General features: G+C 36.4%; 1 protein-coding gene across 1 annotated transcript in view; it reads right to left on the minus strand.

The window, feature by feature from the left end:
• Nucleotides 1-11182: 11182 nt before the first annotated feature.
• The window catches only part of CCDC68 (coiled-coil domain containing 68), a 50076-nt gene continuing 43520 nt past the window's right edge, over nucleotides 11183-17738 (minus strand). The window contains exons 10-11 of the mRNA XM_079717491.1: nucleotides 13706-13782; nucleotides 11183-11282 (exon numbers count right to left, since the gene is read on the minus strand). Of these exons, the coding sequence (XP_079573617.1) occupies nucleotides 11225-11282; nucleotides 13706-13782 (135 nt within the window). The 3' untranslated portion in view covers nucleotides 11183-11224. The remainder of the gene's footprint in view (nucleotides 11283-13705; nucleotides 13783-17738) is intronic.

Raw genomic sequence — 17738 nt, forward strand, 5'->3', positions numbered from 1 at the left:
CTCCAGAGGTTTGCATTTCCAACAAAATTTTAGAAATTGGTGTAGTGTTCAGCTTCACATTTCATATTTCTTAGCAATCGTGATAAAAAGTCACAAAGAGAAATTGAAGATTGCTGTTTATTAACTATCTCTTTATGCACTCAAGAAAAACTATTTAGCCTTAATTTTTTAGATAAAATATGTTGGTGATATGAAATAAAAAGTGACTATTAATTCTAGGTTTCTTTCTGATTTACAAAGTACTGGAAACTCTAAATCACATTACTCTCCTCCAACCCACACCCACCCCTGGCTTGGAATCAATTGTAAAAATAGAGGGATGTCACTTTGTAGATCAACAACTTCAGAATAATGATGGATCGATTTTATGGTCACTCTGAATTTTCATGTCATTTATCACATAAAAATTGATGATACATCATGCCATATTAAGTGTATTTAGCATCTGTTTTTATTTTACCTAAGGCAAAACACCTATGCTTGAACTATATTGGGGGGTTGACAGAGATGGAACTGTATTTTATCCAAGCAAAAATTTTGTTAATGGCTTTATTTTTCACATAATGCTGTCTTTTCTTTCTAAAAGTGATCACAAAGGTATTTTCCATTGGCCTATTAGTATTGCATCTAAACATTGGCTTTTGATTTAGTTTCTGGTAAGCGTAAGCCACTCCTATTACTATTATTTATGTATTTCAGTCAATTTTGTCAATAACAAAGTCATCATACTTTAGGTTTTCTCTTTTTATTGTGAATATATGATTTTTCTACAGGATAGTTCCTCTTTGTAGAAAAATTTGCCAATTAAACTTCACTTTTCTAGACTCTCTGTATATTTTTTGTTAAGTTACAAACATAGGAAACTCTAAATCCCAGTCTCCCACCTTTAACCTCCATCTACCAACCTCCACTGGGTGTCAATCAGTTTTAGGAACACAGATCCAAGGGACTGTCTAGTTACAAGGCCCAGAAATGTGCCATAAATCCAGGTAATTTGGAAGCTTTAATGGAGTTAGTCCTTAACAGATTAACAAATTCTCACTGTCAGCTGCCCAGGTCCTCTGATTTCTGCAGCACGATGCCAACTTCTAAGGTTGGTCATGAGTGGGTATTCGCTCCCAGGATGCTTTTCTCTATGATGCTATTCATGACCTCAGTGCCTGTGCCAGGAGGATAGAAAGCTATTAGCTATCGTCAAAGATGTTTCTTCTGAAACGAATATGAGCAAAAACAATGTAACCATTGGTGTGGCAAAATTTAGTGAACTTTTTGGTCATTAGGTCGATTTCTCCTTTGGATTCAAATTATGATGCCCCCTGCATTTCCACAACAGGGAATACTTAGCCTTTCTAAAATCCAAAAAGCATTTTATTTTGGATATGCCTTTTTGTTTCTATTTATTTTCCAGTTACATGATTGATTTACTTATCCAAGATTCTGTCACTGTCAGTTATTTAACAAACCTTTATTCAGGGTCTATTTTAAGATCATTATTTGATAGCCATAGCATGAAGCAGAGGGTGATGATGCTTATAATTAAAGAACTATTCCTATAAAAATAACAATTATTGGGTAATAATCTCAAGAGGAATGAAATTTAAAACAGACAAGAAAATTAATTTAAAATAGTATTCTACTTATAAATAAACACTTAATCTAAAAAAAATGTTTTCTCTGTCAAGTTTGAGGTAAGACCCTGAAGTCTATGTAACCATTACTAGTAACCATTACTCTTTCATTATTTCAGAATTAATTATTCTGTATAATTCATTTTACAATTTCAGATTGACTTGGGGTCACGAGGTATACAGACTGCTTTTAAAGAATTGCATACACCCTTTAATACACAGCAATATGTATTACTTATTTTGTCCCAAATTCTTTAGTTAACCATATCATATTTTGGAGAATTATTTAAAATGTACATGAAGTTCCTTTCTGATATAGAAACCATTTTGGAAGTGTTTACACTGGTTTAATGTTTACATTGCTCTAACACAGTGCCTCAGAGACCTCCTTGACCAAATTTGTCTCCAGCCCCATAGCTTATTTCCTATAATACCATGTTGTAGGAAGGCCTCACAGAGACACTAGTGCAGCTAAAGATATTCTGAGGTCTTCAGCAAAGGGTATAAGAATCTTATTCGAATCTGGAGATTATTACCACCATCTCCTGGTCACTTTTTGGGGAGTGGGCATTATTTGAGACTCTGTGATTAGGTACAAGGTTACCTTTTAATGTAAAAAAAAAAAAAGTCCTTTGAAAAATGTATCAAATATAGTTGAGAGAACATGTTTGTCTTGGTGTGATGAGGGTAGCAAGTCACAAATTGGCAGGAAAAAAATGCTAAATGCTGGGAATTGAGCTTGTGGGTCTCTACATAAGAATTTCAAAACTCTGGCCAGTCCCACTCGAGCCAAGTTGCTATCATTTCCATATTATCAGCTAGCACGCTGCAAAAAAATTGAAAGCATTTAATAAAGTAAATATTTTACCTGTTGTTTTTAACCAGATGGGACATTCTATGTATCAGTGGGTGTCTTTGTTATGCTTCTAGTATGTTATTCTCTGCCAATCTGTACAGATAAGAGGAACGGGGCAAGAGTTTTTATCAGGCGTTTCTTGTCTTCCTTATAAGAGAGAGAAACTTGACCATAGAGCAGGACTCACTACATTAAAAGATAGTTTAATAACAGCTGAAATATTCTTTAAAGTGTAAATTTTGTCCACTGGGAATCAACAAATTTGATGAAGCTCATATACATTCTCACCAATGGAGTGGGTGCATCGGTTGGAAGGAGAAGCAATATGTGTAAAGAGATACAGTGTATAACTAGGGGTAGTATATAACCTGGAACTAAAAATTTGAGGGAGAATCCTCATCCATAAGGAATTTTTGAGATTAAAATTCTAATTGTAAAGAGATAATGTTGAAGTTTCTGGTGTCCTAAGATACTTAATAACTCTTTAAAAGGAAGATCTGGGAGCTACATTAGCCAAAGTGATAGAAAAGTTGTCTTTCACCTTCTACTCCCAAGCTTTAAAGCGTTAAAAGAAGTCTAGTGTATGTGAATATTTTAGGGAAAGCTTTATCATTTTTAAAGATTCCAAGATACTGTCTATATTTGAAAAGCTTGCCTAAGAATTCACCAAAAGCTGTATTTTCTTCTTGATCTTTGACCAAAGTGGTATAAGTTTATTTCTGGGGAGAGTGCTGGGCTCTTAAATATGGAAAGTAGATAGAGAGTATTCTCTGAGATGAGTGTTGTCTCAATGCTTTATAAATCTATGGAGATACTTGTCTCATAAAGTAGAACTGATAAAAATAAAACATTGTTAGCTGAATAGGGAATTTTATAAACTTATTGCCTTGGAGTTTTGGGGTAGAGACTCAACCACATTGACATTGTTGAGCAAGAACTATAGAGATTAAAGATTAAAGTTGTCTAAATAGAGTTTCTAACTATGGCAGAACATGGAGAAGACCATACTTACAAGGTTGATTTTTAGGCAGGAAAAAAAAAAGACTGACAGAACAATGTTTGTAACCAGATCTATGGCAAATATTTATCCATTATTTTTATCTACCAACTAGAGGTTTATGCCCTTAGAACTAAGCTAATAAAGATATTTAAACACTAAATATTTCATGATTGGCATCAAAATTGGGGAAATTAGAAACATTTACTCTATCTGAATCAAATTTTCTCATAAATTGCACTTTAACTTTTTAAGAAGTAGCATCACAAAGATGCCTTTCTGCAGAGCTCTTTTTACCAATAGCCTATGATTGAGATATTTTCTAAATTCATATTTAGAGAGAATAACAAGCAAACAAACAAAACCATAAGTACCAAAATAATGGGGTTATTTTAAAAGGTGTTATCTTTTGAAGAAAAAGAGTACAAAGAAATTGTCTTTGAATTGAGTTATTTAAATCTGTTTCCGAGTTCATTTTCTTTCCAACTGGTCGTGGAAGTCATGGCTATTATCCCTCAGTCGACTTAGTCATTAGCAAGTTCTGTGGGAGCCGCATGTCTGTTCTTAACCTAATAGATCCCTTATTTAACCAATGGCTGTTGTCCTTATGTCTGTTGGCACGTCAAAATAGTATCTGTCCCTAGCAAAGTAATAACATATGCTTATCCTTACTCTTCTCCAGGTTATTTTTTCAAATGTTCTTTGAGAGGAAGCCTAGTATTATAGAAAGGAAAGTGGCCAAAAGAACAATTTGGGGGCCATGGGTATGTCATTAAATACGGCTTCTCCAAGTAGGAGGCTTCTAAATCCTACATGCCTCACAGGGTTCATGTTGGGCCCAAATGAGAACATATATAGAAGCTGGTTTGTAAATTATGTTCCATTTCATAAACTGACACTATTATCCCAAGCTAAGAATAATAGAATATCACAGTCATACTTTCACAACCATACTTTCACAAGTGTTATAGCAGGGACAAAACACTAATTTTAGTAGAGATATTGGAAACTTGAAATGGGTAGTCGGCTCACTGTCGTTGTATTTGATTGAAAATGTTTAATATATCTCAAGTTATTGAAAAAATATGAGTTCTATTTCATTTTGTAGGTCACCTTGTATTTCTTTCAAGGAATCCAATTACATTCTAGATAGTATATTACAATCTGGCCAAAATCCTCCTTGTATAAATAGGGCTTCTGTGTCCACAGCCTTATAAAAGATACTGACTGTATCTGAAATTATTTGAGGAAAATAAGTTATCCCACTTAATGTGTTAAAAGTAGACAGCGTTCTGGCATAATACTGAAGTGCTGCACTGTACCCCAATGGTCTACATTTAAGTGATATTATCCTCATTTTTAGGCTAAGCACGTTCGATTGTTTTGTCTGTCATTTACTCAGATCTCTGTTTTGTCTAGTGCCATGAATGTAAATTAAAACCTTAAACATGGAGTTTTTATTCTCTGTGCCCCTGAATAGACTGTGGTGCCTGACAGACACTGTGAGGTCAGTATTTTGTTGTACCAAAGTTCTAGTAGCTTCAGAAATCAGAGCATCCAATGATTTTGTGGTGTGTGGGTTTCAAAACTATGGTTGAAAACTGTATTCAGTGATTGTTTCTGCACACTTTTCAAATAAAAATGCATTTTTATCAATTATTTTGTATATTCAAAGCAATCTTATTTCTGTGCTGAAGTTGAATGAATGGTGGATGGGGAACATTAAATCAGTATCAGTATGGGAATTGTATCCCATTAAAAATGATATCCATCAAGAACTAGGAAAGAAGTGATTTGGATTTGGCCAAGTGGTTTTTATCCATCTCTCTAAACTTTCTAATTTATTATTTGTCTAAAGGCTGGAATTTTCAAGGGACCTTTTCTAATAATTTTAAATGATACATTTATAAAGTTAGCAGTTAGCATGTTACAGTATTCCATGGTATGTCAACACCTCAATGTATTATAACCTATTTCTTCACCATAATAAAATGCTGAGGGGGTGGTAATATCTCCTTTAGTTACAGACTGGTGACAGGACCAATGTTCAAGGCCAACTCAAGACCACAACCATACAGCTTCCTCTTAAATGTTCATTTGCAAAGGCTGCCTTGTTCCCAGAGTTGTTCTCCCTCCATATGTTACTTAGATAGGCTTTGCCAAGATAATGATGAGTTTTTAATTTAAAGATAAACAACTCTCCCACTGCAAGCAAATAAATCCTTGGCACCATTCTCTCAACTTTACTCCATGGTAGCAGTAATGCTGTTTCACACAGGCAGAATCTTTTGCCTCCTGGATTAATCTTAAATAATTCAAGTCAGTAGAGACTTGCTTTTCCTAATGGTTTATAGGGTGTAAAAATAGTCATAACATGCCCCCTATTGAGGAAAAAATAAGGCCATCTTGTAATGGTAGGATTTCTCTTTTTAAAACTGGATGTAAGGTATTTGTATGATCACAGTTCTCTATACCAAGGAAAATTTCATTTCTAATATGGATTACTACTTGTGGAGAAAGAATAGCTGTAATAAGAGTGTGAGCATTGCTCTTCTGTTAGAAACCCATTTAGGGGACTTGCATTATGGTTTAGGAGGCCAACACACTAATTATAATTTGACTGAGGCTATATTGTAAGTAATAGAAAAAATTTGTGATAGGAACCAGATTGTTGAAATTATCATCACTTTGGACCATTTCTGTAGGTCTCTGAGAGAATGACTCTCTTAAAAAAGACTCTCTTTTTTAAACCTTTAACCAGAAGGTTAAAAAAAAAAAAAGCAGATTTCAGTCTCTTTCATTGATTCCCTAGAGAAACTTACATCATGGGTTCATTCACTCTCATGAAAAAATGAACCAGAAGGAGCAACTGGGCATCATGTTAGTCAACACACTGGATTATGAAGCCATATCACCCAGCCTCACGGGACCCCTTCTCCTCCCCTGACTCCCAGAGCAGTTCTGCGTGAGTCCTCTAGGCCAACAGGGTAGGTCAAAACAAGACTTCTTAAATGAACCTTTTAAGGGCAGTTTTCTCTTCACTGCCCCTTCCACAGAACATGAGCTTGCTCAGTATGTCAGGGAAACATGGACAAAGGAGGGGATAGAGATACAGATTCCTGAAAATCATTAGCTTACCACCACTAGGAAGTCAAAAAAGAACTTGAAGGATAACTTACTAAACAAATACAAGGGATGAGTTATACAATGGAAATGTGAAGGAATACGCTGCATGGAAAATAATTTAGACAGTACTGGGGCTTATTCTTTACATGCCCGTCCAGCTGATGTCCTGGCAATTCTGGAATACACCTGGCCTGCCTGCCCCTAGGGACTCATGCCCTTGTGCTTCCCTCTGCCTGGACCCCTCTTCCAAAACCTCTCCTTCCAGTCACTTCCCTAGCAGTCTTCCTATCCTTGCTTAAATATTACCTTCAAAGAGAGAGGTCTTATTTAAAATCAGTATCCTATTTAACTGACCAATCTATACACAGTTTAGTTTCAATTATCAGTCAGATAAAAGTTGCTGCCACAGCCTTTCACCCCTGGTAACTCCCTTTCCCTATGTTCTGCTTCACTTTTCTTCATAGTCCATAGGACTTTCCTGAGTTTATCTGTTCCTCATCATTGGAAGATATTTCCATGAAGGTAGAGATTTCCCCTTTTCTTTCTTCCCTGCCAGATGCACCTCTTCCCTCTCCCCACTGCTGTCGCCTTGGCATCTAGAACAGTGCCTGGCAAATAGAGAGCCCCAATAAATATTTGGTGAAAGAAGAAATGAATGAATCTTGTGTGAGAAACGAACTGGGTGGATTGTAGAATAACATAGTGTTAACTTAAATTTTTTTCACTACTTTATTGAAGTAAATGTTTAAATTGTACAATTTATTGATTTTTTGTCATAAAACATACCCACGAAAATATGACCATTATCAACACACTGAACATGCTATTACTTCCCAATGTTTCCCTGTACTCCTTCACACTCTCTCCCTTTACTCTGGTCCCCAAATACTGATTTGCTCTCTGTCCCCATAAAATAATACGGTATATCCTCTGTTTTTCTTTTGGATTTTTTTCAAGTGTAATAATTTGATATTTATCCATTGTTGTAATATTTGTGGTTTATTTTTATTGTTGAGTTATATTTCAAAATGAAGGAAGGAAGGAAGAGATGTAGGAAAGGAATTATAATGTTTATGATATTTGTTTAAAGAATTTTTAGTTATTGATAGATTGGATTCCTACTCTGATATTGATAAAGATTCTATAATTATCTTCAGATCAGAAGATTTCAGGTCAGGTAAGAATTTTCAAAGTGAAGCAGTATGAAAGAATTCGATAAAGTGTGTGTTCTTAATTTTATAATGCTACCATTTTTTTCAAATTTAGAATAAAAACATAATAGATTACTTTCGCTGTTAATTTGGATTCACAGAAAATTTGGAGAAAAATTCAAGGAGTTATCTAAATATCTGCTCACTGACAAAAACAATCTATTATGGGTTATATTGTCATTAACAGTCAAATAACAACTACTTAATTCATTTATGCATAATAATTTTAATGTAAAAAGAAACAAAACCCGCAAAATATGGCATCAATTTTCTTTATTTTAAGGCATATCATAAGCAATTATTAAAATGGTATATATTATACCAATTGTTTAAACATTTCTTAATAATTTGTAACAATATATGTAATCAAAGTGAAACTAAGTTTCTTTTCATCTCCCACCTCCATGTAGTTACTTCATAGCCCTCAGACCTTCTTATCCAATATTTTGATTAGTATAATTATAAGTACAAATACTTTGACTACAATTGAGGTTTTTGTTTTTGTATTTTCTGTGTGGTACTACTTTTAGACTCATAAATTTCATTCTCCATTGTAGTGATTTTTTTATCACTGAGAAATGTTTATTTAAAGAAAGAATTCAAATGACGAAGCCGAAACGATGAGGAGATAGGAAATAATCCATACGTGACATATAAATTATCTACTGATGTTAGTAAAACAATACTTTTGTATTTGAAGAGTTCAGATCTTTTTAGGCTTCTGAAGCTGCTTATTCTTATTCTCAAGAGATCCAAACACCATCCCAAAGTGAAGCTGGAGACCACATGAGCAGGTCCTACCTGTATTACATCGAACTGTACTTCTGTGTTCAAGAATGAATATAGTGAAACCCAAATAAAATTCAACAGTGTCCTTCCATTTTTGATTTGAAAATACATTATTCTAATGGAAATCATCCAGGTTGTTAGGTCAGTTAGATGGGTCCATTCCAAAAGCTCACATTTATTACAACCCAGCATGATGGTTGGGGTATAAGAGGAACCTAAGTAATCTCTAAGTGAAAGGTGAACTCTCCTACCACACTGCAGATGCTTAAAGCAGAATTCATGATCCCAACACCCCTACAGATGTGCCAGGAAATGCATTACCAAAAATCTTCAATGTGGCATAAAGGCATGAATAATAAAGGTAAAATCAGCAGATTTTTAGCAGGAAGCTTTTCTGTACTAAGTACTCACGAGGGTAGACCAACAGTGAAAGGCCAACTCATCTCAGCAAAATATTTACCTGATTAGTAAGTGTTGTTTCTGACTGTCATCCACAGTGTGGTGCAGAAAGCCAACAAAAAAGCTGTGTTTGTTAAAGTAGCAAAAAGAGAGACATTTCTATAGCTGGGAGGTGTCTCAGACCACCAGGTAGGAGTATCAATAGCCAAGTCAAAGGTTCAAATGTTCTCTCCATAGTTAGCAGTTAGGAAAATTACTTAATCAATGACAGTATCCTCCTCTGGAGAATAGGGATAATAATATGACCTATTTCTGAGGGTTGTTGGGAGGATTAAAGCAATTAATACAGGTGAAGTACTTAGAATTGTTCCTGGCATAGGGTGACTGTGTCCTAAATATTATTAGATAACTACACCTTAAAAACTACAAAGCAATAGAAACAAGAAGTATGAAACTCACACACATAGTTACACAACATTGCAAGGATTACAGTACTCTGCTGAATTTAGAAAGATATTACTTCATCTCATTTGTAAATACCTTTAAATATTTCATAGATCATACAGATGTTTCACATTCCACCTTGAAAGGCATGAAGCATCTTTCCTGAGAAAATGTTTAGAGTTATACACCAAAGAGAATGATCAAAAAGCCTACAGGTAATTCACCTTTTAGGATGACAAAGGTCTCCCATTATGCCTTTAGCTGAAGTGTGTTCTGCTTTCCTGAGTGTCAGTATGTTTGTATTTCTACAAGTTAGAGTTTTCTTTTACTTATAGCAATCACAAATTCCACCTGTAATTAATGCATTTATCAAAATTTAAGTCACTTTCATAAAATCACTAGACATATAATTCCAAGTTCATGAATTCAGATTCCTCCTGGCTGCAGACAGCAGCCACTGTTCCTTTGAACCCATAATGAATACCTTTTTATGGAGGTATGAGCTAACAGCACTGTGTTCTATACTTTCCCCTAAACATTCTACTTAGATAATATTAATAAAGATCGAAAAGAAAATCAGTCACAAAGGCAGAATCACAAAGTGTATTTCTTTGTGCTGATGTGTGGGTTGCCTCTAGCAACCGAAGTTCAATCCCAGCTGAAGAACAGCAGCCTCCTAAGGTGTTGTGAAGCAGCCAGAATTCTCGACTTTGGAGGGTTGTTTGGTTTGGGGAATTAGCTAAAAAGAATCTACTCCTTTTTCTGCCCTTAATTCAGTAGAGAATAACTCTCCCACTAACCATGGGTTAGGAGATGAATTTATATCATGGTAAGATATTTCTTATTATCCAAAAGTCAACTTTAAAATATATAATTTATTCACACACACACAGATATCGCAGGTTCAGTACCAGAGCACCAATCTAAAGAGAATATCACAATAAAGTGAGTCACATGAAATTTATGGTTTCCCAGTGAATCTAAAAGTCATGTTTACACTATATTGTAGCCTGTTAAGTGTGCAATAGTATTATATCTAAAAATATATATACATACCTTAATTTAAAAACACTTTATTGCCAGAACATGCTAACCATCATCTGACAATGCAAGGTTGCCACAAACCTTCAATTTGTAAAAAAAAAAACCACAGAGTCTGTGAAGCACAGTAAAAGGAAGCATGCCTGTATATTCTTCCTTATATTTATGTACAGTCAGCCCTCTGTACCTGCAGGTTCCACACTGACGATTGATTGAATCCATGGATGTGGAAACCATGGATACAGAGGGCCAACTGCACTCTGCCATTTTATATATGGGACTGAGCATCTGAATGGGTTTTGGTACCCGAGGGGGGCTCTTGGAACCAATCTCCTGTGGATACCTAGGGATGACTGTACATAAAAACCACTATCAAAAGATCAGAGTTGACAACCTTAACCAGTTCCTTCAGCAAAAATCTGCCAAAAAAAAAAATTCAGTTTTTTTTTTAAAGTTTAAAGAAAAATTCATCTTCCATCATGGGAAACCATCTGGTTTCTTCATCCATTAGTAAGTTTTGAAGAAAGAGTTCCTTTCTTTGAACATATATTGGTTTGATTTTCTGAAATGTCATCTTCCTGAAAAGTTATTGATGTATAAATTAAATATAATACAATATATTCCATTAAATACTGGCATTGAGCAGTTTTAATATGTAAATTTAGACTGTGTTTCAAGGAGTAAATAAGATGCAGGTAGTGATCTTTCTCACTCAGATCTTCAGCCAGGCGGCTCATTTCCGTAGCCTAACCAACATCAAATATGGGGTCACGCCTTCAGTCTTCAATTCACTGTAGAAAAGACCACACAATTATCAAAATCGAGCACATAAAGCTTTACTGACATAACTGCTGTACCACCTTCATTACCATCTCCACTACTGCTGTACTACCAAGTCTGAACGAATTGCTTTAACTGAATTGATGATGGTTAATCGATTGATTCTAATTCCCCATGAGGCACAGTAGAAGCACGTTATGGCTGCATTAACCTTAGGTAAATGCATCTGGTTGTAAGAGGACAGGAGTGAGGAAGAGTGAGAGTGTGTCTGCCCTTCTACTCAGTGAAGACATGCACCAGAGTGACTTGGAGATGGGACACACAAATCGACTGTTCCGTCAGGATGTTTTAGTTCTGTGGGTTTCTCATAGCCTAAACTTCTCTCCTCACTGTGTGAGTCTAGTTAAAAAAATATGTATACACACACACACACACAAATATACACACACACACATCAATATGTGTGTGCACACATATATGTATATATGTGTGTTTTATTGTTGCTGTTTTCTAACAACCTGATCCTTAATATCCAGCAAACCATTTCTCTGGTGTTCAACATAAGAAACATCTATACGTTCTAATGCTTGGGGAAAAAAAAACTTTTTTTTTTTTTGCACTGACTGAGAGAATTCTATTTTATGAGTGATTTAAGAGATTTGCCAAGATTAATTTTTAAATATATGTGATGCTTGTTTTTCTTTGCATTAACAGCTACTTTTACATTCTAATTCCTCCCGGGAGTTATAATTCCATTCTACGTTGGTGAATCTAGACTTACCAAACCATACTACCACTTACATTCTCACATGGCCAATTGGTCAGATTTCATTTTGCAAACATGAGACCTACCATTATAGATATATCATTACTATTGGAATTTCTACCAAAATCATAAAACAAAGGGCATATTCATTCCAGTTACCCTATTTCAGTTAGGAAAATTTCCCATTTGACCTTTCCTCAGTCATAGGGAGAAAAAAAGTCTTTAAAACTACCTTTATTAATGAACTGCAGCTAAAGAACTGGCCATAGAAGTCATTCTCTCAAACTCATCCCCTCTGTACCAGCCTGAGTCTCATCACGCAATACTGGAGTCAGTACAATATGGAGACCACGTGTTGCTCCTTCCTCTCCTCCACTCTGGCTCCATTCCCTCCAGGGTCAAAACAGCTGAGGTTGGCCATGATACCTCACTACCCCAAGAGGATGTAGCTGGTAAAGGAGCTAAAATCGACCATCCTCCCTTTCCTTGGAAAGTCATGCTTCCCTTTCTATTCTAAACGCTTCATCTCTTCCTGCTGTGAAGTGTCTGCTTCTCTTACTGCTTCTGAAATGTGGGCATTTCACTTCCTCTTTTAATACTTCTCGGGCTTAATTTTTCTTTATTAGACATTGCAGGGCTATTGGCCAAAAAGTTAATGACTTAGCCTCTGGGGGCCCAAAGATTTTAGAAAACTTGATGCATAATGCTTCATGTCTAGTCTCTAATTACATACATCATTAGCAAAGTGAAGCATGGTTGCAGGGTGTCTTGAAGAGGGAGAAAGATCTACTTGAATCCCTAGACTGGGGCTAATCATAGGGGACCTGATTCTCCACGTCAGGCACTGTGCAGAAGAGAGTTTCAGAAAATGGGTTTCGGCCCTAGAGAGACTAGGCTGGAAATTTAAAAGTTGCTAGAACAGGAATTTTTTAATCACTTTCTAAATGATTCATGTAATTACAGACTATGTTTTCTTTTAAGTGATAATTTCATGGAATTTTATGGAAATGAGACTTGAGCCCAGAAGTCTTTTTTTTTTTTTTTTTTTAACAAACCTGTCACTTCTGATTCTGTCAACATTAGAAAGTGATTTGATGGTTTCAACTATTATTTCCATTGCTTTAGGGGTCATTATCATTGCTTCATTAATTCGTTATTAGGTAGTTGTTGAAGACACTTGTCCTTAACAATGCAGGAAATAAAGTGAAAAACAAGGAACTATTCCTGCCTCCTTGACATTTACAATTGACTTGAGAGACAGACATGGAAACTTAAATAAATACACATGATTTATGATTAAAATGCCCATCGGTAACACAGAAAATATGAGCAATGGAGGAACAAGGATGGTGGAGGAGATAATCTGTACTGTTTGGATTAAGCGTTGAAGCCAAGACTGGGCTTGTTTTATGCCAAAGAAGAGGAAAAAAAATATCTAAATTTGTTCATTCATTTACTCATAAGGTAAGAATTCATATATCAGGCTTCAAGGATTCAGTGGTTAACAAGATTAATAGAGTTCCCACTCTCAAAGAACTGGGAGACAGACCGTAAACACGTGATTACGTAAGTATTAATTGAATGGATAATTTCTCAGGTGGTATAAATGTCAATCATGCTCAACAGGGGTCGTGAAGGCAGACGGTGGTGGGGGAAGAGAGGCCTTACCTTGTAGAGACGGCCTTGGATACCTTCGGCCTAGGAATTTCAGACCAAAGTGCCACCTTGGTTTTTAGTTCTTTGTTCTGAAATAGAAAACAAAAATTGTGCAGAGATCACATGTGTGTTAGCACATTTGCTAGCCATGTGCTTAGTGTTTCTGGATGACCCACCATCTACATCCCTCTTTAGCAGTAAGTCTGTTGTTCCAGTCACTGTATTAGAACACAGAATGTAGCCAGTTGCGAGTCCCCAAATATTACTTCTGAAAATACAAACACTCCTTGAAAAATGCATAATTTACCAAGGGATTCAAATTTAGTATTCTGACTTAGCCTCTGAAATTCAACAGCTGAACTCTCTGTTTCAATGTACAGTTTCTTTTATATGGACAGATGCGAAGAACTTCATGAAAGAACTCTATTAAAGAACCTTTTGAAAGACATGCACGATATTTATTACACATTTGTCTTTCTTGTGCAATCTCTTGATTAGAAACTCCATGAAAATAGGCACCATCTGTTCTTTTGGTTCACGGCATCCTTAGCCTCAATTTTCTCATCGAAGCCTCAGTTTCTTTGTCTCTAGTAGTAGTGGTCCTGACTACCATATATAAGGTGGAAGAAACAGATATCATATGACCATAATATTTTAAATCTGGAAGCACCTTGGAATTCTGGCAGATAATGCAATGGCTAATAACAGGAAGGGAAAGCGTTTAAGTTTTCAGGTACAAATCCTAGCACAACCACTTGCTACCTGTGTGACCTCATTTAGTTTACTTATCCTCTGTGCCTAATTTCCACATCTGTATTAACAGATATGATCATAGTCCCTTCTTCACAGGTTGTGAAATGAAATAAAAGTATGTAAACTACTCAGCTCGGTGTCTGGCACAGATTTTAAGACTGAAAGGCAGTTGGTTATGACTTTCTAGTCCAAGGACCAATATTATATCTAAAAACTGAGGTCCAAAGAGTTTAAGTGCCCAACATCTCGTTCAGGGCAGAACTCAAGATTCAAAGTCAGGTCCTCCGATAAATGGGAAGGAAATCCAAAAAAGAGGGGATATATGTATAGTATAGCTGATTCAGTTTGCCATACAGTAGAAACTAACACAACATTGTAAAGCAACTCTAGTCCAATAAAAATTAAGAAAAAGAAAAAGTGAAAGAAAAAAACCTCACAAAGTCAGGGCCTCCCAGTCCAGAGACAATACTTTCTCTACAATGCAGCCAAGCCAAACAATTTCTTTTTACAGATCTGGAAAGTGAGACTTTCCAGCGAAGACTCATGCCCAAGTTTGACTTGCCAGTTGGCTGCATGGGCAGGCCAGAAGTCTTTCAAGGATACATCTGCACAGAAAGTTCTGGGCCTGAAAGGTAACCGTGGGAGGAAGGCAGAAGAGGAGCCATGGCTTTCAAAGAACAGCAACTCACCAGCTCCCTTCCCTTGTAGGAAACGAAGGACTTAAAAAGTCATATAATTGAAGTTTGAAAGTTATTTTGTAAGACTCCATCTGCTGGTTTGGAGTCAGCCAGCACCAGAATGCATGGTTTTGGGAAATAGACACCAGAATTTTGATGGAAGAAAAAGAGTTAATAATTCTGAGTACCTAGCAAATGTCAAGACTTTTGCCTGGTGTTTTCCAGACATTCTTTTCTTCGATAAAACTCATCTCTGAGGAGTAACTTTCATTATTATGTGTGTGAAAGAAATAAGGCTGGCAAAACTCAAATTGACAAGGAACCTTGCCTCCAATGACCCACAGGTAGTGTATGCAGCATGGGTCTGCAAATGTGCAGGCTTTATGCAGGCCTGTCTGACTCCAAAGCTCATGCTCTTTTCCCTGCAAGATGTTATTTTTCTGTGACCAGAGGAATTCGCCCAGCCTCCTTATATTACAAATAAGCAATCGGTGGACCCCAGGAGATAAAGAGATTCAGTGATTTCTGAAAGGGTTCCAGGTATGATATATAGGAAAGAGAAGACAGCAAACTGTCAGGGAATTAATCAACAATGAATCTACCCCAAACATCCAGCCGCCCGCAATACACCCAGTTACTCAGTCCCTGCCATGTCTGCAGCACCATACTAGGAGCAGAGGGAATGTGACACAGCACAAGAAAGGATAGTATCTTCCCTTTTAGTACACGGGATGCACCGTATGGTGGAGGTGATAAACATGTGACCATTCAAAAATTAAAAATAAATAAATTAAATGCAATTCAAGAGATGCCATAAGGCAGCCAGTAATTCAAAGGTATAAACAGAAATCAGTGTGACTAGAATAATTTTCCTACACAAGGACGTTTCACCTGGACCTTGAAGACAAGGTGAAATGGGTTAGGTGGAAAATAGGGAGAGAAAAAAGATGACGGCACAGTTCTTAAAGTGTAGTCCTGGAATCAACAACGGGAACATCCCCTGGGAACTCATTAGAACTACAAATCCTCAATTCCCAACCAAGCCATTGGACCAGAAACCCAGGGTGGCCGGGTGATGTGTTTTAAGATGTTCATCAGATGATTCTGATGTCTGCTCACATCGGAGAGCCACTGGACCAGAGTAGTTTTAAATGTTGGTTGTATATTGGAATGACCTGGGAGATTTACAATCTAGTGATGCCTGGGTCCTACCCCCAAAGTTTCCATTTAATTTGGTTGTAATCTAGGTTCAGGAGGTTTCAAAACTCCACAGGTGATACTAATGTACAGTTAAGATGAAGAACTACTGAACTAAGGAAAGCAGAGACAAGATGTGAATTTTGTACCTTCTTATCCCTCAGCATCTACACGGAATAATAACTAAAAGATGGAGCAAAAATCTTCACACATGAATCATTTCACTGTGATATTTCAAGAGTTAAGCACTTAAGTCTCACTCAGGAAATGTACTTCAGATTTGACAAATGGATGATATAGTTGTTCCTTGTATAATGGAGATATATCGAATATACACTCCAAACAAGTGCAGGCATATATCAGGGCCAAGTACATGGCTAAGAAAAACTCCCCTCTGTACAGTACTTTACAAGTTATGAAGCACAACTTGAAACACAATATCATGATGACAACAAGCATTGGAATAAAAGTATTTTTGTGGCTGGACAAGTATGTAGAAGCTATTTGGAGTTTTTCCAAAATAAACTCCTACTTTCTCAAGTTGTTGCCTTCCAAACAATGCAGAAGCATAAGAGTTATCAGTTTAGACTGTCTTTATTTTCATATATTTCAACTTCTGTGATGATTTATTTCATCTACTGGATTTAGGTCTTTATTTATTTATTATTTTTTTTGCAGTACGCGGGCCTCTCACCGTTGTGGCCTCTCCCGTTGCGGAACACAGGCTCCAGACGCGCAGGCTCAGCAGCCATGGCTCACGGGCCCAGCCGCTCCACGGCATGTGGGGTCGTCCCGGACAGGGGCATGAACCCATGTCCCCTGCATCGGCAGGCAGACTCTCAACCACTGCACCACCAGGGAAGCCCTAGGTCTTTATTTTTGATTCATGGGCTTTCATATGCTTTTCTTTAACTAGAACAACCAAATGCATGAGTTTTCATCATTAGTTTACAAAATTACAAATCAATGACCAGACTAAGTCCACCATTATTATGATTCTATCCAAGGATAGTTCACTGACACAGTTTTCCAAAAGAACCTACTTTTTGCATACTTAAACTTCAAGCAACATGCTCTTGGAAGTATATTAAATTTTAGGGATGATGGTGATTACATAAAGTAGGATACTCTTCAAAGTCTAGAAAATGGAGTCATTTCTGAAGATGCATTTTCATATGAGCATGTCATTAGTGAAGAAGTTAGAAATGTGTGAAATGTGAGATGAATTTCAGAGCTGTAAATTAAGATGATGAAAGATATGCCAAAGTAGAAAGAAAAGTAAATAATTTTGGCAGAGTTAAGCAGAAATTTTCTGGTGATACTTAAAAGAGGTTTAAAATCCTGAAAGATTGAAAAGAAAAAAAAAAGGACAGAGTTAGATGAGTGAATTTTATCCCCTTATGTGTGTGTAGTGGGGG

Source organism: Hyperoodon ampullatus (assembly GCF_949752795.1).
Source record: "Hyperoodon ampullatus genome assembly, chromosome: 13".
Lineage (NCBI taxonomy): Eukaryota > Metazoa > Chordata > Mammalia > Artiodactyla > Ziphiidae > Hyperoodon > Hyperoodon ampullatus.